Below are 23,006 nucleotides of genomic sequence, written 5' to 3'. Positions count from 1 at the left end.
AAAGGGCACTGCCCTGGAAGCCCTAGACTTACAGCACAAAGGCTGCGGAGAGGAGCCCCTGCTCAGCTGGGACTCCCCCACTCTTCCTGGGATCCCCTCCCCAGGCAGGAGCTCCATTAGGAGTTGGCCCAGCACTGACAGTTCAGGCAGCAGATGGGACCCAGGAGTCCCCCCCTGGAGTGGGTGGCAAGGCCCACAGAGGCCAGATGGTATGTATAGTGGGAAGAGAGGCTTGTATTGTTGGAATAGGTTGTCAATCCCAAACAATCTCCCCTTTACGCTCTCCCCCAGCCTTTTACAGCCTGCTGGCTGGGGAAGACACAACCAGACCTGGATTTTAGAAAACCACTTTATTCACATTTTAGAAAAACTAGTTGGAGGACAAGGAATAGCCTTCCTATAGGATGGGTATGAGACCAAGAACAGGCCAGAGGAAGAGCTCTGGGAGGGAAGACATTGGGGAATGGGGGGGGGGGGTTCTTCCTCTCTGGATGGGGCTAGGACAAATAAATTAAACAACAGTAACAGAGGGAGAGAAGCTGGCTGGAAGACAGTCAACACCTGTGGGAAATGGAGAGCGCATGGAGTAGGTTAAGGAGAGAGCTGAGTAGGGCACCCCCTTTGCCCTCATGCTGTTAACAGCCCTGCAGGGCTAAAGCTGGCTGCCCATCTTCCAGGTGCAGAGCAGCTCAGCTCCTCAGCTCAGCACAGGGAAGCCCGAGGAAGACAAGGCTGAGGGTTCTCGTCCCTCACCTGGGAAGGGAGGGATCACCGTTTCCGTAGCCTCTTCATGAAACAGCAGGTGATGGTGGCAAGGACGCTGGCGCCAGTGACCAGGGCCACCCCTGTACCCACCAACAGGGGGACAAGTAGGGTGTCCAGAGCTGGGGGAGAGAGGAAGGCTGGTTCAGAGAGAGTGCCACCATATGACACCTGCTGTCACACTTGTCCCCAGGCCCTCCTCCACAGGCAGTCCTCCCTGCCCATCCCTGCCTTCTCAGCACTCAGATGCTCATCTGTACCACAAAACACATGCACACTGAGGGGCTCTTTCTGTGAAGAGAGAGAGGGTGGCAAGAGAGGCTGGGAAGGGGACAACAAGGCAGGGAAAAGCAGATGGAGAGCGGAGAGTCACTTACCATGCATGTAGGGGTAGACTGTGACAGGCCCGGAACGGGCACTGCCCGCCTGGTACCAGCTGTAGTCGGCATGCTGCACCCAGGCGCTGGGGGTACAGTGGTACACGCCTTCGTCCTCAGGCCCCAAGCTGTGCAATCTCAGCCGATGACTCCTGGGCCCCACCAGCTCTACACTGACAGGGCCTCCTCCAGGCCGGTCTCCTAGCTCTGCTACACCATCCTGGCCTACTCCACCCACCAGCTGGGCAGGGGCTGAGCTCAGGTGCCCCTCCTCCAGTCGTTCTACCCACCAGCTGGCAGCCAACCGCAGCCCTGGGGGGCCACCCCGCACAGAGATGTTACACAACAGGGAGGCAGTCTCCCCACGGTACACCGCACCCCCTGCCAGCCACGCCACGGCCTCCAGCACCACACCTGCAGAGAAAGGATATGGAGAGAAAAGATGACATACCAGGGATCATGGAATCAGGAAAAGAGCTTTGCAAGCCCTGAAACCTATCAGGGCCCCCCACCCTCTTACCTTCCTCCCGCACATGCACAGGGAGGGGTCGAGAGCGGGCACTGGCAGCTTCACGAAGCCGGGTCCCAGATCCTCGAACATAAGCTTTAGCCAGGCAGCGGTAGGTGCCTGCATCCCCTGGCCTGGCAGCCTCCATCCGTAGCCGGTAGGTTCTGGATGCCACCTTCTCCATGGCAATATGACGGCCCTCATAGCCAGGGCCCAGACTACCTACACCCTCCGTGTCCAGCTGGGCTACCAGGCGGCCAGGCCCAGGTGCCCCTGCCGGTGCCATCTCCCAGCCCACAGAGTAAGCAGCATGACGGCCTGCTGGGGGCAGTGCCCCTGACACATTGCACAGCAGTTCCAGAGGCTCCCCTGGGCCAATCCGCCGTTCGCCAGGCCCCACCGTCACCGCCAGCTGGCTGGCTGAAACACAGGAGGAGGGAGGGGGTCACCGAAGGAGGGACCCAGGTGTCTGATTTCCTGCCACTTGCAATGTCTTCCTTGACAGCAGCCATCTCCTGTCTTCTTACCACACCCTCCCCCCCACACACACACACTCAGTCCCCAGGCAGAGAACACCAGTCATGGGTAGAGAGGGGAGAATACCAACAGAGCTGCCCAGTCTATGGAAACGAGTTCCCAGGAGTGAGACTAGTGCCCACGGTGCCCACTGAGCCAGCCCCCTCCCACAGAGGGCTGCGTGGCACTCACACAGCGTCTGCACATCCACATGAGCCAGGACAGCCCTCTTCTCTGCAATCTGGGCCCAGCTGCCATCAGGATCCTGTATCCACTCCGCAGCAGTGCAGTGGTAGGTGCCCGCGTCTGTAGCCTGGGCCCCCCCCACCACCATGCGGTAGCGGTTGGTTCCTTCCTTGCCCAGCCGCAGCTCTCCAGCAGCCAGCCGCTCAACATAGGGAGCGCCGGCCTCCACAGCCAAGTCAGACCGCAGGCCCACCACTTCCTGCAGAGTTGCTCGCCCCACTGGGGCCTCAGGCACAGCTCGCCCAAAAGACACGGCCAGGTGGGTGTGCTCCTGTGTGCTTGTCTGCGCTAGGCAGCCCAGTGCCAGCTCCTGGCCCTCGTGGACTGTCAGGCGTGGGGGGGATGTTGCAGCCTGGCGGCCTCGGGGTCCTGGAGGAGCAGCAGACACCTGCAGCATATCTGGAAGAACTGGAGAAAACAGGTGGAGTGAGGGAGGGCGGGGAGCTGATGGTCTTTTGTTAACTTTTTCCGGTGAACAATCTACTTCCCTAAACAGACTAGGAGCTCCTGGAGGGCACAGATTGCATGTGGTATTACTTCTTCTGCAACTCAGTGGTGCCAAGCACAGTGCCAGGCACACCAAGGCGCTCAATAAATACTTGTTGAATCCCACAGAATCAGCCCATTGCCTCTTCCTTATGTTTGAGACAGCCTTGTTTGAAATACACTCAGTCAAGAAGCCGTCTTCCTTCTGGAAACACCAAGACCTCGTGAGAAAGTCGTGAGGTCTACTTTGTCCCCTAACTCTCCCCAGATCTTAAGCCCCCCATGAATAGAATCCACTCCATTCATCAGATTTCCAGTTCAGTCTGGGAATGGAGAGGACATTGAATAGACAAGCATCCTTCCCATTTTCCCAAGAGAGATCCTGATACAAGAAGAGCAATGGAGTAGCTGGGAATGTGGCCTAGAGGTAGAGTGCTTGCCTAGCATGCATGAAGCTCTGGGTTCAATTCTTCAGTACCACATACACAGAAAAAGCCAGCAGTGGCGTGGTGGCTCAAGTGGTAGAGTGCTAGCCTTGAGCCAAAGACGCTCAGGGACAGTGCCCAGGCCCTGAGTTTAAGCCCCAGGACTGGCAAAAAAAAAAAAAAAAAAGAAGAGGGGCCGGGAGCTTGGCCTAATGGTAGAGTCCTTTCCTAGCATGCACGAAGACCCAGGTTCGTTTCCTCGGTACCACATGCATAGAAAGAGCCAGAAGTGGTGCTATGGCTCAAGTGGTAGAGCTCTAGCCTTGAGAAAGCCCAAGGACAGCACTCAGGCCCTGAGTTCAAGCCCCAGGACTGGCAAAAAAAAAAGAGAGAGAGACGAGCAATGGACTGTACCAGAGATCTGAGTTCAACCCCATGCTAGGCACTTGACTCTCCAGGTGACTGAGACAACACCTTGAGCTTCAAGTTCCTCAACAGCTAAATGTGAGGGAGGGATACATAAGTAATGCCGTCCCACCCCCCACACAAACACACACACACACACACACACACACAAGATCTCCTGCCCTGACGTGGGTGTGGCCCCACTGCAATCCAGGGTCCAGTACCTCTCAGTTCCACCTTGCCACTGTAGCTTCCAAGGTAGCGGGTATCCGTGGAGGGAGTGTAGCACTCATAAATGCCAGCATCTTGAGCCTGCAGGCGTGTAATCTTGAGGACCGCAGCATCACCCTGTAGACGCTGTACCTGCACCTCACCAGCAATCACTCGGGGTCCAAAGATAGCATAGGAGAACTGGGGATCCCTAGTACTGATGATGCCCAGAGCTGCTTCTGGCGCCTCAGGCCTGTACAGGAACCACTCAAAGTCTTGCTGGGCAGAGCCCTCGTAGCCACTCACATTGCAGGAGATGGTGACGGCTGTGCCAGCCACACGGTACAGAGGTCCCTTGGGGACTAGCACCTCCCGAGCATAGCAACTGACTCCTGCAGGGAAAGGCAAAAAGAGTTCAAGGTGTTTTGGCTTCTAAACCCATGCTCAATACCACCAGACTATTCTGGACTCGTGTCTTTGGAAAGAAGGGAAACCTAGAAGAGCTAAGCCCTGTTTTGAGAATACACAAGGCATGCTGGGACCTCAGGCACCTGGGTATCCAGAAGATGGCATAGGCCCCGGTTTGCCTCTGAACCTAGCACTTTGTGTAAAAAACAAATTACATCCTAATTTCACCTGGATTCCTACTACATCTTCGCCTACCCCATTCCCTCCTCCACATCTGTCATCCCTTCATTGGGGCTCAGTGAGCCTGCAGTTAGGAGATTCTTAGACCTCCTTTGCTGGAGTGGAGATGGTAAATCTTATTCAGCAGGGCTCACTGGCTTAGCTGTGTCACCTGGGCCAGACAATGGAGCCGGCGGCCCGCTCTGGACAGGGCACCAGCGCAGTCTATGGTGTCTAGACAATGCCCTCCCCGCTCCAGCTGTGCCATGAGCTCACTGCTTCTCTCACTCCACAGGGCTGCACAGGCAGCTGGAGCTTCTGGGGGCAAGAACCAGGCTCTGCCCTGGCCTGGGGTTAGACAACCTCTCCCTCCCCTATCCACCTCCAGGCCTACCAGCCTTTGGGCACAGCTGGTGGAGAGCCCCATCATTTGCATAAAGTTCCTTTTCTACAGAGAGGCAGCAAGCCTCCAGCTGGCCCTTCCTCTCACTTTCATTTTCATCTCCACTCCAGCTCCAGCCCCAGCACATTTGCCCTGGGCCTTGGAGGGCTCAGCCTCTTCCTTCTCTCTATCCTTCCACTAGATTAGATCACAGAACCCCAGAACATAAAGAAGGCTACGCCTGCCCCTTTCCCCATCTTACACCAGACGTGAAATGTTTTTGGCCAAGATCTAGTTATTCCTGAGGCCTCGCACGCACTCCACTGGAGTACAACATCAGAGAGGGAATCTCATAGGGAGGTCTGAGGTACTGACCTCAGGGAACTACCCGTAGGCTTCATTACCCATCTTTCTCTCCCCTAGTCTAGGGAAGAACTCACAGTCCTTTAAGCAGGGCAGGGGCTGGGAGTTGGGATTTTTCTGGCTCCACCCCTACCCCCAGCACTTTAGCCTGCGATTAGTACTTTCTGCTCCCAAGCCTCACTTTCAGCATTGGAGACCTGAATTTCCATCTGACTGTGAGTCAGTGTGTGATTCAGGGCCTCTGCTCTAGGCACGTTTCATAATCAAGGCGATAGCCAAACTGACACCTTCCATCTGCCTCGGGGCAGACTCTGCTCAGAAGACTCCCTCCCACCTTCCTGGCTCTACAATTGCTGATGCTTGGAGATCCCCATGGGAAAGTCAGCTCACAGCCCTGAGGAATAAGCCACCACACAGCGCTCTGGCAGGCCAGGCCCTTCCTGTGTGAGCAAAGACACCCGCTTTTTGATCAGGTCTGAGTTCAAATCCTAGCTCCAGCACTCATTAAATGTCCTCTCTTGGGCAGATTACCTCATTTTCCTCATCCATGAAATGAACGTCAGCGCTGTATGCAGTGCTCAGATCCCAGCAGGCTCCTCTTCCATCCCTGTGCACCACTCACCCCTCCCTTACCTCCTCTTGAGCTTCTCTCTGCGCCATGATGCCCACTGGGGAAAACCCAGCAAACACCAGGCAACCAGGCCCCATAGCTCCTTCCCATAGCACATCCCTCTACCTCTGGCCTAGAGCTCTTGTCCCAGCCCCAGGGGGGTTCAGGGACCTGCAGCAGGAAGATTCTGTTTGGCACTGGACCTCTGGTCTACAGAGGTGGCAGCTGGGGGAGATGGACACCCTGAGCCTCTGCCATGACTATAGATAACAGTTCTAGCTCCTCCATTGTCCCCCAATCTCCTCAAGTTGAACTCTTATTTTGAGGGTTTCAATCTCCTGACAACTGGCCTACCTGGAACATCTCCAGGCCACAAACAATTCCACTGTCACCACCCTCAGCCTCTGTGCAAGGCTGGCCCTAAACATTCTGCCACAGAGATCCCCCTCCCCATGAGAGACACAGGATGCGTCCAGATCCCGGGTTCTGGCTCCATGGAGCCTGGGTTCTTCTGAGCTAGGCTTAGGCTAGCAGGGTGTGACAAGCAGACAAGTGCCCTTTGGGAGAGGGGGCAAAAAGAGACTGGCCCAGGGTGGAGTTGGGGCTGAGAGAGGGAATCGTAGATGATGGAGCATATGGGGAACAATTAGGGGAGACTTACTTCAAAGACTGTGGGCAGAACCAGCCCCTGGGCCTCGGGCCAATTGTGGGGCAATTATGAAGACCGACGGGTAGGCACTGCCCACGCAGGGCAGGCACCCAAGGCCCAGCCTGGAGCTAAGTGTGGGGCAGAGGAGATCTCGTAGCGTTGGGGCACAGCGACCCCAGGCGCGGGCTGTGACGTCTGAGAAGAAGGCCCTGTGCCACAGGTCTGGCCGCGCTCGGGGCAGCACCTCGTCGGCGGTCCTCCCGGTGCGCTCGGGGTCTAGGGGCCCCACGCTCTCCAAGCCTGGCTCACGGGCGGCTGCACCGGCAGGTGGGGCGCCGAGCCCGGGGAGACTTGGGGACACACCTGGCTGGGGAGGGGGGGCCGAGGAGCCCCAAGATGCTGGCAAGGCGGGCTGGCTGCACGCCCGGTGGTAGGCACCTGCCTTGGCGGGGCCGGGGCCCGGGCCAGGGCCGGGCGGGGACGCGGCTTACCCAGCATTAGCAGCAGCAGCAGCGTCGGCGACGGCAGCGGCGTGGGGCCGGGGGCGCCCATCCTGCGCGGCCGGCTCTGGGGAGGCTCGGGGGGTGGCGCAGGCTCGGGGGGGCCAGGGGCGCATGCCCAGGTCGGGGGCAAGAAGCGGAGCGGCGAGGCGTGGACTCACGGAGCACCGCCGAGCGGGAGCCACCAGCTCTCCTCCCTCCTTCCCTCTCTTCCTCCTTCCCTCCTCCCGCGCCTTTCCCTCCCGCCCTCCGCAGTTCGGGAGACCATTCCCGCCGCGCCCCGGCCCTCGGCCCCGCCCACACCCCGGCGGGGCTCGCGGGCCCGCTAGACTCCAGCTCCGGCCCCGCCCCGTCTCGGCCCCGCCCAGGCCCCGCCCCGGCCCGGCTCGGCCCGCTAGACTCCAGCTCCGGGCCCCGCCCCCGAGGCCCCGCCCCCGAGGCCCCGCCCCCGAGGCCCCGCCCCGGGCCGGGCCGGGCCAGCCTCAGGCCTCCACCCTGGCCACCTTCGTCGACCTGGCCCGGGCTCAGCCCCCAGGCTCCCGCGAGGCCAGCTGACTACACCTGGCCTCCTGAGTGCACTCTGCTCCACACCTGCAGGCCTTCCCCCAGGAGCCAGGTGCCAAGCCGCAGGCACTGGTCAGATGACGGTCGCATGTATTCACAATCCAAATCTGTGCACGGACTGCTCAGTCCTCAAACCTTCTTGACTTGGAGAGGGGAGGAGGGCCGGACCCAGCAGTTCCTGGACATGAAGGGTTTGGGCCAAGGGGTCCTTCAAGCCCCCCTCAAGGTCACTAGAGACCTTGCTTGCTGTACTGCTGCAGGACAAAACCAAAGGCTAATTGGGTTAGGAAGGTGAGCAGTTCAGGAGTTATTTCCTGGCTGGGTGATTGTGATCCACTTGCTCAATTTCCTTCAAACTTTATTTATTCCTTACCCAATCTCCACCAATTGAACTGTGAAATCCTTGACATTTAAATGCTGATTAATTGAGGAAATGTATGTAATAAGTTTAGGGCAGCATAACTAATGTTAAATAGGAAATGGGATTGTTTCGTTTTCGAAGTATTATGTCATGTTTTCTAAGTTTTAATTTAGACCTGGGATGTAGGCAAAGGACACTGTGTCCAGTGAGAAGAAATGGACACAGCTGTCTGTTGGGAAGTGTGGAGTTTGGGCTAGCTGTGGGAGAATTGAAAGGGCATCCTTAGGTGCTCTTTCTCAGCACTGTAGAGCAGGTAGGAAGTAGGGTAAGACCAGAATGAGGCGAGGGACAGCCAGGCCTGCAAAGCTTAGGCTATCCAGATGGCTGTCATTGGGAGGTGACCTGGGAGACCATTTAGCAGCCTTCTGTCCTTTACCTGCCTTGTTCTTCCCCTCTACAACCCTCCCCACTTCCTACCTTCCACCTCCTCTTTTACAAAGAAAAAGAAACCAAGAGAAGTGGCTGAGGCCAGATGGGACCTGCTTTGACTTCCTGTTCTCAGAGGAGGTATTTGTAAAATTACCCCTCAAAGCCACATTCAGCCACCACAGAAAAATATTAAGAAGAATATTCAAGATCTGGGAGCAAGTCAGAAGTCCAGGCCTGGCCTCCCAGCACTGTTCAAAGAACAAGGGAACATGATACCAGTTGCTTCCCACCCTGACATATCACAACCCATCTATTTCTCTATTAGGGGTGGGGAGGAACCATTTTATTTTCCTGCTATGGACATTTGGATATTTATTTATTCATTATTTTGGTCAGTCATGGGGCTTGAACTCTGGGCCTGGGCATTGCCTTTGAGCTCTTCAGTTCAAGGCTAGTGCTCTACCACTTGGGCCACAGGGCCACTTCCAGTTTTCTTGTGATTATTTAAAGATAAGAGTCTCACGGTCTTTTGTGCCCGGGCTGGCTTTGAACCATGATCCTCAGATCTTAGCCTCCTGAGTAGGTAGGATTATAGATATGAGCCACGGGCATCCAGCTTACATTTGGATATTTATAAACATAATTTACAGGCCATGCAAAATTATCAGTGCAGGCAGATGGGCCACTGGCAGTCAGAAAAACAAAGAGACTTGCATGTGAGTCTGTCCATTCACAAGCCTTATATGGCCCACGGGACAGATGTTCATCACCCCTGCATCATCAACAGGCCTCTAGCCATGTGAAAATGAAGTCACAAGGGAGATATCTGGTTGAAAAGCATTCTCTCTTTAGTTGGAGTTGTGTGGACTGAACACCTTCCTGATGCCTGAGGCCTGAGAGACGTTAACAGTTGTCATCATAATCACAGAAGCCATTCATAGGATGCTTACACAGTGCGGCCTGTTTGGATGTTACAGTCTATTTTACAGGAGAATGAAGTCATTTAACAGAAGAGAAACAAGAGGTTCCAAATGGTTAAATATCTTGCCCTAGGCTGCACAAATTTTAAGTGGTCCAGGTGTAACTTGAGTCCAGAATTCCCTGTGTTGGCTACTGTTTCTTCTCCCACGCCCCTCCACCCTGTAAAGTCACTCACACAGTGCATACTGATGAGGCTAGGCCTTGTACTAGGCACGGGTAGACAAGGCCAGCATGCTTTGCTTCCCTCAGGCCGTAGTCATTGTGCTAAGGGAGACAGATGGTAACTAAGTAATTCCCAGCCTTCATAAGAGGGACCCTACCTTACTTTGTGGCTAGGGCTGAGAACAAGGAGATGGAAGATAGAGTCTGAGGATGAGGGCTGATGTCTCCAAAAGGGTTGAGATCTTAGAAATATGTAATTTCTTCAACAAGCCCCTCCCCAAGTGAATTTGTGAATTCCCAAATGACCAGCAGAGGGCACTCAAAGTACAGAACTGACTCACCCTATAACTGCTTATGTAATTAGGAAAATGGGAGGAGGAAGCACGTGGCTTGTCACACACATGTGCCCAGTGAAGTGGAGAGAGGCATCACAGAGAAAGACACCCTCACAGCCAATCCTCACCCACTTTCTACAGAGAAGGACTGTATCCATCATGAAGCCTGGAGGACATGCTTACCACACCCATTAAAAAAATAGGCTCCCCTCACCCCTAAGCTGGTGCCTTGGGATAGAGTGAGCAGTAAAAGGAGAAAGGGAGCCTCTCCATGAGCCTCAAGGTCACTTTGAGATGTGGAGGACAAGGTCTGGGATTGTGAGAAGACATAGATACTGTAGTGACTGTAGCACCAGGCTGGACTGTCACCATCCCATCTCTGGCTTCCCACCTTCTGCATAATACCAGCTGTGGCCCTACATCAGACACCAGACTTGTTCCACGTGCTGATTTAACTCATTTCACCTCCAGATGACATATGTACAAGGCACCTAGGTAGCCCCTGAAGTGTTATGGGTATCATTAAAAATAATTACAAGCTGCCCTAAAGCGGTTTATAATCTGGCTGAGGTGTGACACACTTTCAGTCACAACCAAAGAGATGTGGCTTTCAGAAAAGAGAACAAAGGCAGGACCATTTAACTATTCTGACCTGAGTACAGGATATGATCTTGTTTATCTCATGTATCCCTCTCAGAAAAGGGAGGGTTAATGGGTTTCTGTCCAGATTTGAATTTGAAACCCATGTCTATTCTGGGGCTTGAACTCAAACACTTGGCACTTATTTATTTATTTATTTATTATTTATTTTTTGCTCAAGTATTGCTCTCAGGTGGTAGAGCAATAGTGATTGGAGATAAGAGTCTCAGATTTCAGCCTTTGGAGAAGCTAAGATGGTTTCTTTTTTTCTTTTCTTTTCCTTCCTTCCTTCCTTCTTTCCTTTCTTTCTATCTATCTTTCTTTTTGCCAGTCCTAGGGCTTGAACTCAGGGCCTGGGCACTCTCCTTAGCTTTCTCAAGGCTAGCACCATACCATTTGAGCAACACTTTAGGCTTTTTCTATATATGTGGTTCCAAGAAGTTGAACTCAGGGCTTTGTGCATGCGAGGCTAGCACTCTACCACTAACCACACTCACAGCCCCACTAGAATGGTTTCTTAAGGCAAAAAATCCAGAAACATCCATCCCAGAACACACAAGCGCACATAGAGAGCTATAGACAGATCAACTACTGGGACAAAATAACAAACATGGAAGCCAGGAAGATCCACGGAGATGATGCAGGTAAAACATGTAGCACTCAACACTCTCCCATAACTGAGTACAGAGGCCTGCTTCCTGGAGAGCTAAGACTCGCCCACAAGAATGTTCTGACCTTGTATGTATTTCTTTATAAAGCCCTGACCCACACTGCAGCTTTCCAAATGGAAAAGTTCTCACTGCTGAATTGCTGAGAGATTCAAGCAGAGAGCCAGAGATAGAAACGCTTCCCTCACCTAGATACCAAATGAAAACAGGAGGGAAGACAAACCACAGACATCAGGAATATCCAGACAACTCACTGAACCACTAAGCTATCTCCCCACCCCACCCTCCACCAGCCACACCCTATCTTCTCCCCCCCTCCCTCTTCCCTGGGCCAGGCATTTGTATTCTCATGGTGGCTATGTGTGTGCTAGCATACATGTGTGTGTGTGTGTGTGTGTGTGTGTGTGTGTGTGTGTTTCCTGAACTGGCCCTAGCTGAGCCCTCACTCCTGCCCTTGCCTCTCACCGTATGCTTAAGGGGGTGGCACAGCTGCTTAGTAATAGAGGAACCACAGTACCAGTGGGGCCTTGGCACCACCTGACCCTGACCCTTGAAGGAGCCCTGTCATTTCTGTACCCATGATAAGTGCCAAATGCCACCCACTACTGGAATGCCACACAAGGATGCTTCTGAGCTGGAGTTCTCTGGGCCTCCCTTCTCTGAAAGTCTGTTCCCGAGTTCTCATGTGGGGGACACTGTGCTTACCCTCCCTCCCCAGCCAGCTGAGAGAGTGGCAAAGGACGGAGGTAACCCCACTGGGTGGTATGGCTTCTCCCCCTCACTCCTGGCAGCCCTGAGGGGAAGGTGAGCGAGGGTGGGAGCTGGGAGCTGTTTGGTTAGAAGGTCTATGGGCTGAGTGTTGTAGCTGAGCCCCAGGGTATGAGATGGCTTGGTACCAGGTGGCTGCCTCTGAGTCAACAGGTTGAGCAAGAGGTGAATTTGGACAACAGGTCATTCACAGGTTTGTGTGCCCCAGCTGCGAGGGTGGTAAGAAGTCTGCTCTGTGTGGAGCACTGCACACACCATGTCCACTCCACTCATTCTCACCACCATCCCAGGAGCCAGAACCTCTGCCCATCTCCAACAAAGACGGCAAAATAGAGGCATTATGCAAGTTACCCAAGGCCACAGAGCTAACTGATAGTTGTGCTCAAACTTAAATCCTCTGAATAGTCTTCTTCCTTGTGTTTCTCTAATCTGCATGCATTTCTTTATATATACGTCCATGTGCTTCCCCTACCCCCCTCTCTGGTGTTTATGCAACCTTCTGATGTGTCTTTTCCCATTCATGTGGCTCTAGTTTTTAACCACACAATGAATGTTCAAGAAATATGTTAAAAGCCAGGTGCAGTGATACTCATCTGTAGTCCTAGCTACTCTGGAATCTGAGAACTATAAGACCTTGGTTCAAAGCCAGCCTAGATAGACAAGAGACTCTTATCTCCAATTAACTAGCAGAATGTCACAAGTGGTGCTATGGCTCAAATGGCAGAATGCCAGTCACCAATGGAAAAAGCCAAGCAAGAGCTGGAAGCCCCGAGTTCAAGTTCCAGTAGTGGCATAATCAATCAATCAGTCAATCAACCAACCAACCAATCAAGTGTGTTGAATGGATAAATGCTATGACAGAGAGCTGGGGCAAGAGGAAATAATGAATTGTGTGTGATGATGATTTTGAAGGAGAGAGAGAGACTGGGGATTCATGCACACACCCTGAGCTTTCTGCAGTGACAGTGTTGAAAACTCCCTTGTAACTCTGGATCCCAGCCCCTCAAAGCTCTCTGGGTGAAACAAACACAAGGGTGCCTAGCTTCATGTGATTTTCTGAGGCAGCAGCAGTTCTCAGCTCTCCTATCTACTCAGAGCAAAGGGCAGGGGGCATGAGGAGAGGGCTGGGAAGAACACCCCAGCTTTCTCAGCCAAGCTCAGCTTTTTCTGTGTTTCCCCCTTCCCTGCTCCATGCCTCCCCAGCTCCTCCTTGGCCCCCTCTTGCCAGTCCCAGCCTCCTCCCCTCCTTTTGTCCACCTGGACTCTGCAGGAAGCCAGCTCCCCTTGGCTATTCCGGCTGAAGAGTGGACATTTCTCTTTTTCTCTAGTCCAACTGAAACAAGGGTGGAATTTTTCCAAAGGCTCTCTATTAGGAAAGCAAAGGGGAAAACAAAGCCAGAAATAAAAACTGCAAAAACAAAGAAACAGATGGAACAGTGGAAGATGATCACACTGGCCATGAGAGTGAGTGTGAGAGGAGTCTGATGCTAGCATCTCTCTCTCTCTCTCTCTCTCTCTCTCTCTCTCTCTCTCTCTCTCTCTCTCTCTCACACACACACACACACACACACACACACACACACACACACGTATGTGCATGCACACAGCACCTTGTCCTTGGCCCTTGCGTGGCATTTGTCACTCCTGTGTAATTACAGGGCTCGAGTCTATCTACCTCCCCATCTTGGCTGCACCCCTCTCAAAGCTGCAGTCAGCTCTTTTACTTTGCTTTGCCTTCTGCTTCAAACGGTTGCTTGGCAAAGGCTAGAAGCTCAACAGACATCTGCAGAGAGGCAGAGTGAGCGAGCAGCGCGTGGGTGTCCCGAGAGGAGATCTCATCCCCTTCTCTCCTGTGGCCATACGATCTCTCCCGTGACCACTGTTGTTTCCAGAGTCCATCCACTGGCCACTCCCATCCATGACTGAAAGCTTCTTCTGTTTCAGAATTCAAACCTTTCCACCCTTCAATAAACAACCTATGCTCCTTCCTGAGCAATTTAGAAAGGGGAGGGAAGGTGCTGGAAATCAGATCCAGCTGAAAAAGAAATTGTAGCTCAAAGGCCAGGAAAATCATGGACAGGATATAATAGCTAGCATTCACTGAACATTTCAATTCTCAGCACAACTCTCTGAGTTGGAGCTATTAAGAAAACTGAGGACAAGTGCAGGTGGCTCACACAGGGAATCCTAGCGACTCAGGAGGATGAGATCTGAAGATTGAGCTTTCGAAGTCAGCCCAGGCAGAAAAACCCATGAAACTCTTATCTCTTATTAACCAGCAAAACCTCAGAGATAAAGCTCTAACTCAAGTGGTAGAATGCTAGCTCTAGGGGGGGAAAAAAACTGATAAGGGATAGCATCCAGGTCCTGAGTTCAAGCCCCACTCTCCACTACTGGCACAACAACAAAACCAGGAAACTGAGGTTCAGACCAGCCAAAAACTAACTTGACCAACTCATCAATCTAAAATTTCTTTTTCAGGCATTCTAATTCTTTTCTTAGCCAGACTGAAGACGAGCTGGTTCTGTGTGGTTCATCCATTATCCTGTGGACAAGGAGCTGGTGTCTGGGGACTGACAAGGATGTGCAGCCCAACCAGCTACTGGCCAGGGGCCTGGGAAGCCCCAGCAAGAAGTACTAGCATGTACTAAAGTACCAAGCAGAGGCACAGAGAATTTCAGCCTCTGAAATTCCAGGAACAGCCCTGGGACAATGGGTGCAGGTAGTCACCTACAAGAAATAAAGATTCTCTGTTCTAAACTCAATGGTGGGGCGGTTACCTGCAAGGCTGGACTAACAGCAAAGTTTTGCACAGATCTAGATACACTATCTATGTAGCCTGGATCCTATTACTGTCTTTTTCTAGCCTTAGTTTCACTGTGTCAAAATGAGAATTCTTATAGTAATGATCTCATTGCTTTCTGAGAATTGTTGTGAAGATTAATTATGATCTAATAAGAGGCATATGGACAGAGGAGGAGCCATGCCAACTAGGCGAAAGATTTCTAAAAGGGTCACACCGTGCCCTAGCTCTCAGTTACCCACTGTCTCTTTTTCATTTCTGGCAGTCCTTTTGGAAGAGGGTAACCTGCTCCCTGCCCCCCCCCAACACCACCCCAACTCAGCTTCCTTGCCACGCACCCCTCAGTTGTACAGTTTTATGTTCAAACCTGACAAGTTCTGGAAAGGGATTTCTCAAAGCTCACAACAGTCATCTCTGAGTCAACAACAACAAAAGACCAGCTTCCACTTTCCCTTGCCATGTAAAACCTAAAACTGTCAGGTGATTTTGCTTTGTTTTGTTTTGTCTTGTTTTCCCATTACATTCTTTTTTCTTCTCTCAGTCTCCAGGTCTCTTGGCTGTGTCTCATTCTCCCATCTCTCTGGCTTCTCTGACTCTATCTTCTTAGAGCCTTCTTATTTGCCCTAAGTATTGCCTCCAGGTCTACCTGGACCTTCGACCCCCGGATCCTTTCTCTTGGCAATCTCCTCTGGTTCAGAGGGTCTCTCCTGTGTCAGTCACTTCCTGCAGCCATGCACTCTGTCAAGTTGCTATGGCCATCACCCACAGAGCTCCTTCACCTGCAGCCCTGCTGGGAACGCCTGAAACATACCCCTAAAGTGAATCTGTGACTTATCTCCCAAACTCCTTTCTTTCCTACCTTATTTTGGTTAACTGTACACCATCACTCCCATTTTAAGTCCTTCCTCCCTTACCCTAGTGTCTAATCATTTAATCCAGTCCTGGACATTCTGCCTCCCACCTCCCCAGCTCCTGCTCACTATGCACAGCCCCAACCTGGCTCTTCCTTTCAACCCAGTACACACACACACACACACACACACACACACACACGCACGCACGCACGCACGCACACATACACAAATCAGATGAGCCTTGCCAGAGCTCAAATGGAATACAATTACTCCTCTGCTCAAAAACTTCCAACGGATCCATATTGTTGATAGCAATTTTGCTCCAACCTGCTTGGTGGTAAAAATACAGACTCCCACTCCCCACCTCCACCGTCATGAATCAGAATCTCTAAGAGACAAGCCTCCTGTTCTGTATTTTTTAAAAGCATCCAGGTGACTTGTCTTCGGAGATTTTTAGGAAACACTGATGTTTAGAAGGACACCGAGCCTGGCATTCAAGGCCCAGCATCCACGTGCACTGTGCTCTCCATGTTTCCCCTTTGTGCTTAGCCCAGAGTTCCTTTTCCTTGTTCAAGGCCCAACCGTAGCACAACTCCTTCCATGAGGGACTTCCAGATTATTCCAGCTGAACATCCTCCTCTTCCTTGGTGTGCAACCGGCAGCTAGCAGTGCCTGGCTCACTAACACTTTCTGTTGCCACTTTTCCTTCCTCCTGTATCTTCTGGTACACCCCTCCCTGTTTCCACTATAGCCAGAACTTCTGGCTCACATGTTCCTGAAGACCCGGACTCAAAGTCATCCTTCTTCATAGCCTCTGCACAGCCTCTGGAACCAAACCGGGTGTGAAACCCAGCTCCCCTACTTAGCTTGACTATGTAGGAACTGTGCGCCTCAGTTTCCCCATCTGCAAAATAAGGGCTGTTATGAGGACTAAACCAAGCAATGCATGCATGCTGTCTTTGTTCATTCTAAAGGCTGGAAAATGCAATGTCAAGGTGCCAGTGCCCACCTCCTAGTTTGTACATGGTCATATCCTTGCTGTATCATCACATGACAGAGAGCAGAAAGGAAGCATCTTCTCAAGTCTGTCCTTATAAGGACACTAATCTGCTAGATGTGGTGGTTCACATCTGTTGTCACAGCACTGGGGAGACTGAGGCAAGGAGATTGAGTGCAGGAAGACTGAGTATTTGAGGCCAGATTGGGCTACATAGCAAGATTGTCTCACACACACACACACACACACACACAATTTTTTTTTTTTTTGCCAGTCTTGGGTCTTGAACTCAGGGCCTGAGCACTGTCCTTGGGCTTTCCTCAAGGCTAGCACTCTACCACTTGCGCCACAGCACCACTTCTGGCTTTTTTTTTTTTCTATGTATGTGGTACGGAGGAAATGAACCTCAGTCTTAGTGCATGCTAGGCAGGCACTGTACCACTAGGCCAAACTCCCACCCCCCCCAACACCCAATTTTAATAAAGGGCAATAATCTTACCATGTAGACTCCACCATCATCATCTGATTACCCCTTAAATGCCCCGACCTTCTAAAACTCTCATATTGGAGGTACAAGCTTCAATATGTACCTAAAAAGAGATTTGGAGGGCACTGTAGCTCAGTGCCTCAACTCTGACCTGTCCATTGGATTATCTGGGCAACCTTGGAAAATACTGAGGCCTAGACCATACTACTTAAAATATGATCCTGCAGGAGGCCCAAGAAGCTAGGGTGAGAACCCCACACACTCCAACCCCTTCATTTAATTGTTCAGAGGTAAAGGATTTACTCGGATGCACACCGTAAGTTAATGGTAGAACACGTCCTGTACTGAAAGCCTCTGTGTGTTCTCTAGTCCAGTCCTGGAGGACTTCCAGAATGCTGTGGCCCAGTCTTTGCCCTGCATTGTAGAAGGGAGAATCATCTGGGGGGGGGAGGGGAGTGGTTAGTTTCATGGAGCAGAAATAGAGATAATGAAAAAAAGAGAGATTGGAGATGTAGAGTCCCCAAGTATAGAGATTTGGACATTAAATGACACTGTGATTCTGAGCCAAAGGATCATGAAAATGGACTGGTCCAGGATACAGCACACAGCAAGTGCTCAACAAGTGCTGGTTGAACGTCTAAATGCTGCAAAGGTGACAGGAGTGTGTGGTTGATTTAAGCTGCACTCCTCCTGGGTGGTGGAAGCATCCAAACAGAAGCACAAGTGTAAAAGAATCCTGCACTTGAAGAGAAACAGAGGCACAGAGGAGGCTAAGCCCTGTGAAGTTCTCAGGACAGCCTATTGTGTGGGAGGGAGGCTATGACTCTGGGTACTAGAAGTTTGCAGACACCCTGCCTTAGGACACCGAAGGGGGCAGGGAGACAAATGTTGCTGTATTCTGAGCCAGCCGAGTAGAGGGGCCTGGTAAGGGAAGAAAAAGGTAGGAAGGAGGAGGCTGGAGGCCAAGCCAGGCTGCCTCTTGATAGGGAGAACAGGGAGGTGGGGTGCTCTGGGCCAGTGGCTGGGTCAGATCTTTGGCCAAAGCAAACCTGCCTAGGGGGGCTGGGGGCCGTTCCCTCTCTCTGCACAGATGGAATCAAAGGCAAACAGGAACCCAGCAGGGCCCAGCTGTGACCCTTGCCCCCAAACTCAGCAAGACTTATTAACCCTATTCTCCCCATCCTCCCTGACATGCTTTTCTCAGTTGAAAGAATCACTAGAAAATGTTCCACCTGATATCCGCTCACTGAATACCAGTCAAAAGAGGTCAGGTTTTCCCAGCCTTACCCTAGCCTGGCTTTTCTGCCCGAAGGATCCCGAGACCCTGCTCCACTCTCACAGTGGTTGTATCAGAGGTAGTCTGTGCAAATCCGGGGCTCTTCCTTATTTAATGCCTAGAGTTAAAGAGGCCAGGCCACACTAAACAAGGAAAGTAAGCAAAGTAGGAGCATCTGCATTCATGCTGGTAGATGGGACAAGAGCGCCTGTCCCCATCTTCCTCTAAACCCAAGTCTCCAAACAGAGGTCTTCATACAGGGAGTCCTGTAGGTAACTTCTACTTCCTTCTTGAGGTGAGCCATGAGCTGAGGAGGAGGAAGTCTGGAGATAAGCCAAGGAGACCTCAGAGGTTTTCTAGTGTGGTTCTTTCTTGATCACAGGGATAACAAGGCCACACTACAGCAACTTCTTGTCCAAGGTCACTTAGGTGGCTACTTGCTCCTCTGAGACTGACTTCAGCTGCCCCTTGCACTAGACCACAGTGGGGAACCTCAGAAAGATAGGATGAAGGCACAGAACAGCCTTGTACCTCAGTGCTCAGGAGAAGTGCTGACAAGTGAGTCCTTTCCTTTTGCTCCTGTGTCTAGATGCAGAACACAACGTGAAACTATCTAAATCCCCAGAGAAGGAAGAAGAGCCCAGAGAGGTGGCAGCACTGGGAATGTGGCTGAGTGGTGGAGCTCTTGTCTAGCAAGAGCTGAGGCCCAAGATTCTTCCTCAGCACCACAGAAAAATACAGAGGTGCACATGCAGCAGAGAAAAACACTTTTGAGTGTTCCCCTCACCGTTTTCTGAACTTTATATATTAAAAAAATATTTTAAAGTTAAAAATCATCCAAGGAAGAGAGTAAAGATGACAGAATTAAGGGAAACAAAAACATATGTTGGTTGGTTTGTTTTTGCCAGTCCTGTGGCTTTGAATTCAGGGCCTGGGCTGGCTCCTTGAGCTTTCTGATGGCTAGCTACCACTTGAGCCACAGCACTACTTCTGGCTTTTTCTGTGTATGTGGTATGGAAGAATGAAACCCAGGGCTTCATGTATACTAAGCAAGCACTCTATCACTAGGCCATGCTCCCAATGGGGTCCAAGAAAAGAAAAGAATTTTTTAACTCTGTTGTTCTTGTTGTTTTGTTGCTTAGTTTGGGTTCTGGGACTTGAATTTAGGGCCTGCGTGCTGTCTCTTATCTCTTTCACTCAAGGCTGGTGTTCTACCACTTGAAATACACCTTCCCTTCTAGCTTTTTGGTGGTTAGTGGGAGGTATGTGGTACCGAGTAATTGAACCCAGGTCTTCATGCAAGCTAGGCAAGCACTTTAACCACTAGGCCAAACTCCCGGCCTCTCACAGACTTTTTAGCCTGGACTGGTTTCAGATCCTGATCTTCAGATCTCAGCCTCCTGAGTCGCTAAGATTAGAGGTATTGTTAAGGGGAACAAGGAGTATAATAGGGAGGAGGGGCTGGCGCCATCTGGAATGCCTAAGAGTTCCCCACCCCATTGTGGAAGGTTAATAATGGTACAGCCCAGCCACCTTGACCTCCCCCCCCATGAGGAGGGATATCTGGTACAGCCCAGCCACCTTTGCCCTTCTAGGGAGGGGCAACCTTGACCTTCTCCCCACCCCCATGAGGAGGGATATCCGCTTGGGTGGGGGTGGGCCTGCTTTGTGTGGAGACCTTCCCTATTTGCCTGCCAACTCCAACTAAGGTGAGAGGTAAATTCAAACACTGGGCTGTAACCCTATTGGCTACCTGCGTGTGGCCGGAACTGGCAATGTTCCCTCTGTGTATGTGACTATCCCATTGGCCACCTGTGTGGCCAGGTTTGACAGCATGGGTTTTGCCCTTAAAAACCCAGAGTGAGAGCCGCTCAGGGTCACAGTGTCTGCACTGTGTCCCTGGCCGGTCAGTTCACTATCTACTTCCCCAATAAATTCACCGTTGTATATGAGACTGTCTCTGTGTGGTGGACTCTGGTGGGACATGGAATCCCCACCTGGAGGGACATGGAATCCCCACCTGGAGGGATGTGGAATCCCCTCCTCTTGACCCGGTAACAGTATGAGACATCAACTCCCAGCTGGAATTGACTTTTGAGTAGACTAAGAAGACCAGGATGAAAACACAGGAGCCGATGTTAGGAAAGAGATGGAAAGAAAACTGATTCCACCTTTATAGTCCATTGTGAAACTGAGGCAGGAACTGGCCTTAGACGGCTCCTCCGTGGCTCTGAGCCCAACCTCTCCACTCCAACGTCACCGCAGTCCAAGGGACTGGCAGGAGAGAAGGCTGGAGACAAAGTAAGAAGATAACCTTTTGGGACACCAGTCAAAGCCACAAGTCTTTTCTGAGCTCCTACCTAACCTATCACCTTGAGATAACTTCCCCTTGGAAGCAAAACTTCTCACTCACCCCTAGAAAAGGTCCCTGAACCCTGGCAGTAGTGACAAACTCACAGGCAACAAAGAAGTAAGGAAAAACAGAGAGCTGGTGGCAATGGAAAAGGAGAGAGGCAGACATTGCCCAGAGAGCTGGCAATGGGGAGAGGAGGATGAGCAAGCAGGAGAACAGTTGGGACTGGGACAGAGAAGTGGGGTGAGGGGGCGGGAGGAGGGACTATGGGGGTGATCCAGTCTCCCAGTTGCTCCCTCTCTCTGCCCCTCCCACTCTCTCTTTCACGATCTTGAAACAACCTTCAAGTCTGGGCTGAAGGCCCCAGGAGGCCAGTCACTTAGGAAACAAAACTGTTTCCTGGAGACCTCCAGAGCCCATCTGCAGCTGAGCACACCCACCCTCCCCCGTGCACACACTCGTTCTCCCATGGACTCTCACGTACACCCACTGCCACGGCACTGCCTTCCCCACGGCCCACACACAATGCACACGTGCACATGCACACGTGCACGCCATGCAGACAAGCAATTTTTAACAGATTATCCTCACATCCAAACCAGTGCTCTGAGCTGTCCTCTTTGGCATCACCACTGGACACATTCCCACGGTCTCCTATCCATCTGCAGGATCCCACACACTCATGACCCCTGAGGCCTTGGCTAGCACACACGTACAGGCAGGCACACTGTCCTCTGTCTCTGTCTCTCCCTTTCTCTCTCTCTCACACACACACATTCCCACTTTCCAGGTCTTTTCATACCAGTCAAACAGTTGGCTGCTTTCTGACTTGTGACTTTCACAGGAAGCGGCAGTCCAACCCAGGCACTCTAGATCAAAGGACCTGGTATTGCACCTCTTCTGGCTGAGGTTCACCCTGGACAAGGAGGCATCATTTCCTGGCAGGATTAGTAAGGCATGGGTAAAAGGCAGGCCCTGAATGCCCTGTCCACCCTTCACTTGGGGCCCCAGGCATTTGAGCAGCGGTGCCCTTGGGTAGTTCAGGGCATTGCCGGGAGCCCCGGTAGCTGTATGGACAGAGAAAGAGGTATTGAGCCTGGCGACAGGAACCAGAGCCAGAGCGTGGGAAGGACTGGGCAGTACTGGGAGGTGCCAGCAGAGATGGGAGTTGTGTGCAATGAAAAGGGTTCAAGTCTAAGGCCTTAAGTTTGTATACCTTCAGGTTTGGAACCACTTTCTCTTTCGTGTACTTGGTATTCTGGAGAAGATAACCCGGGAATAATTCTAAACCAAGAATCTAGGGCACAGGTGCTTTTTAAACCCCAAGTTTTTATTGTGCTCACCCCTAGCCCTACAGCAAGTCTGCCCTGCACTGAACACCCTACCAGCCTCTGGGCAATGTTCCCGCCTCTTATCTTCCGCTGCCCTCCTCACTGTCTTGGCACTAACACTCCCTCTACACACTCTGCTCTCCAGGGACTGCATTGAAACCTTCTTTGTTTCCCTGCCTATTCTATCCCAGGCTCAAATCATACAAAATCCATGAAGAGACACGAGAAGGTCCATGTATGTTCCCTCCTGCCTGCACCCAAGAGGAAGAAGGAGGGTACAAATGGTATGTGACCTTCTAGATCCCCGTAATGGAAAAATCTCAGCTGTAGGCTCAGAGGGGGGCAGTTATTTAGGGAATTCAGATGTAAGTCCCGTGCCCCAGGTCCAAAACCTCTGCGGGGAGTTTCCTCTGGGACGCGACCAGACCCAGCCCAGCCAGCGGGTACCATAGGCCTACAGCCAAAGCCTCTCTCCTTTCTTCATCCTTCAGAGCTCTCAGACCTGCCCCTGCCCAGCTGGCTTCCCTTCTCTCCAGCTCTGAACGCAGAGAAATGGGGGACACTCTAGAAGAGTGTTTGGAGGAGACAAGAGGAGCAGGAAGTTTTCTTCTTTCTTCTCCTGCTTTCCTCTTCCTCTCTTTCCCCACATTCATTTTTTGGCCTTTTCATCAAATGAACAGTAGCAATACTCTGTCCACCTTTCTAGCTGGTCTGGGGCGAACCATGACCCTTCCAGCTCAAGGGGAGCTGCTCTCTCCTTTCCCTTTCCTGCACATAGCCTGGATATTGATGTCTAAGGACTTTTTTTTTTTCTTGTGAGGCTTGAACTCAAGGCCTGGGCACTGTCCCTGATCTTTTCCATTCAAGGCTAGTGCTCTACACTTTTGAACCATAGCGCCACTTCTGGTTTTATGGTAGTTAATTGGAGGTAA

General features: G+C 51.9%; 1 protein-coding gene across 1 annotated transcript; it reads right to left on the bottom strand.

The window, feature by feature from the left end:
• Positions 1-331: 331 nt before the first annotated feature.
• Igsf8 (immunoglobulin superfamily member 8) lies at positions 332-7,322 on the bottom strand. The gene is made up of 7 exons (XM_090340674.1): positions 7,058-7,322; positions 3,950-4,327; positions 2,356-2,817; positions 1,660-2,067; positions 1,140-1,553; positions 754-884; positions 332-561 (listed from the first exon to the last, which is right to left on the bottom strand). Exons 1-6 carry the CDS (start codon positions 7,116-7,118, stop codon positions 769-771), a joined length of 1,839 nt encoding a protein of 612 aa, XP_090196800.1. The 5' UTR covers positions 7,119-7,322; the 3' UTR covers positions 332-561; positions 754-768.
• Positions 7,323-23,006: the final 15,684 nt, after the last annotated feature.

The sequence above is a fragment of the Megascapheus bottae genome, chromosome 10 (assembly GCF_031878675.1).
Source record: "Megascapheus bottae isolate mThoBot1 chromosome 10, mThoBot2.hap1, whole genome shotgun sequence".
Lineage (NCBI taxonomy): Eukaryota > Metazoa > Chordata > Mammalia > Rodentia > Geomyidae > Megascapheus > Megascapheus bottae.
Note: the sequence above shows the minus strand (reverse complement) of the source record. Positions and strands in the feature narration are given on the sequence as shown.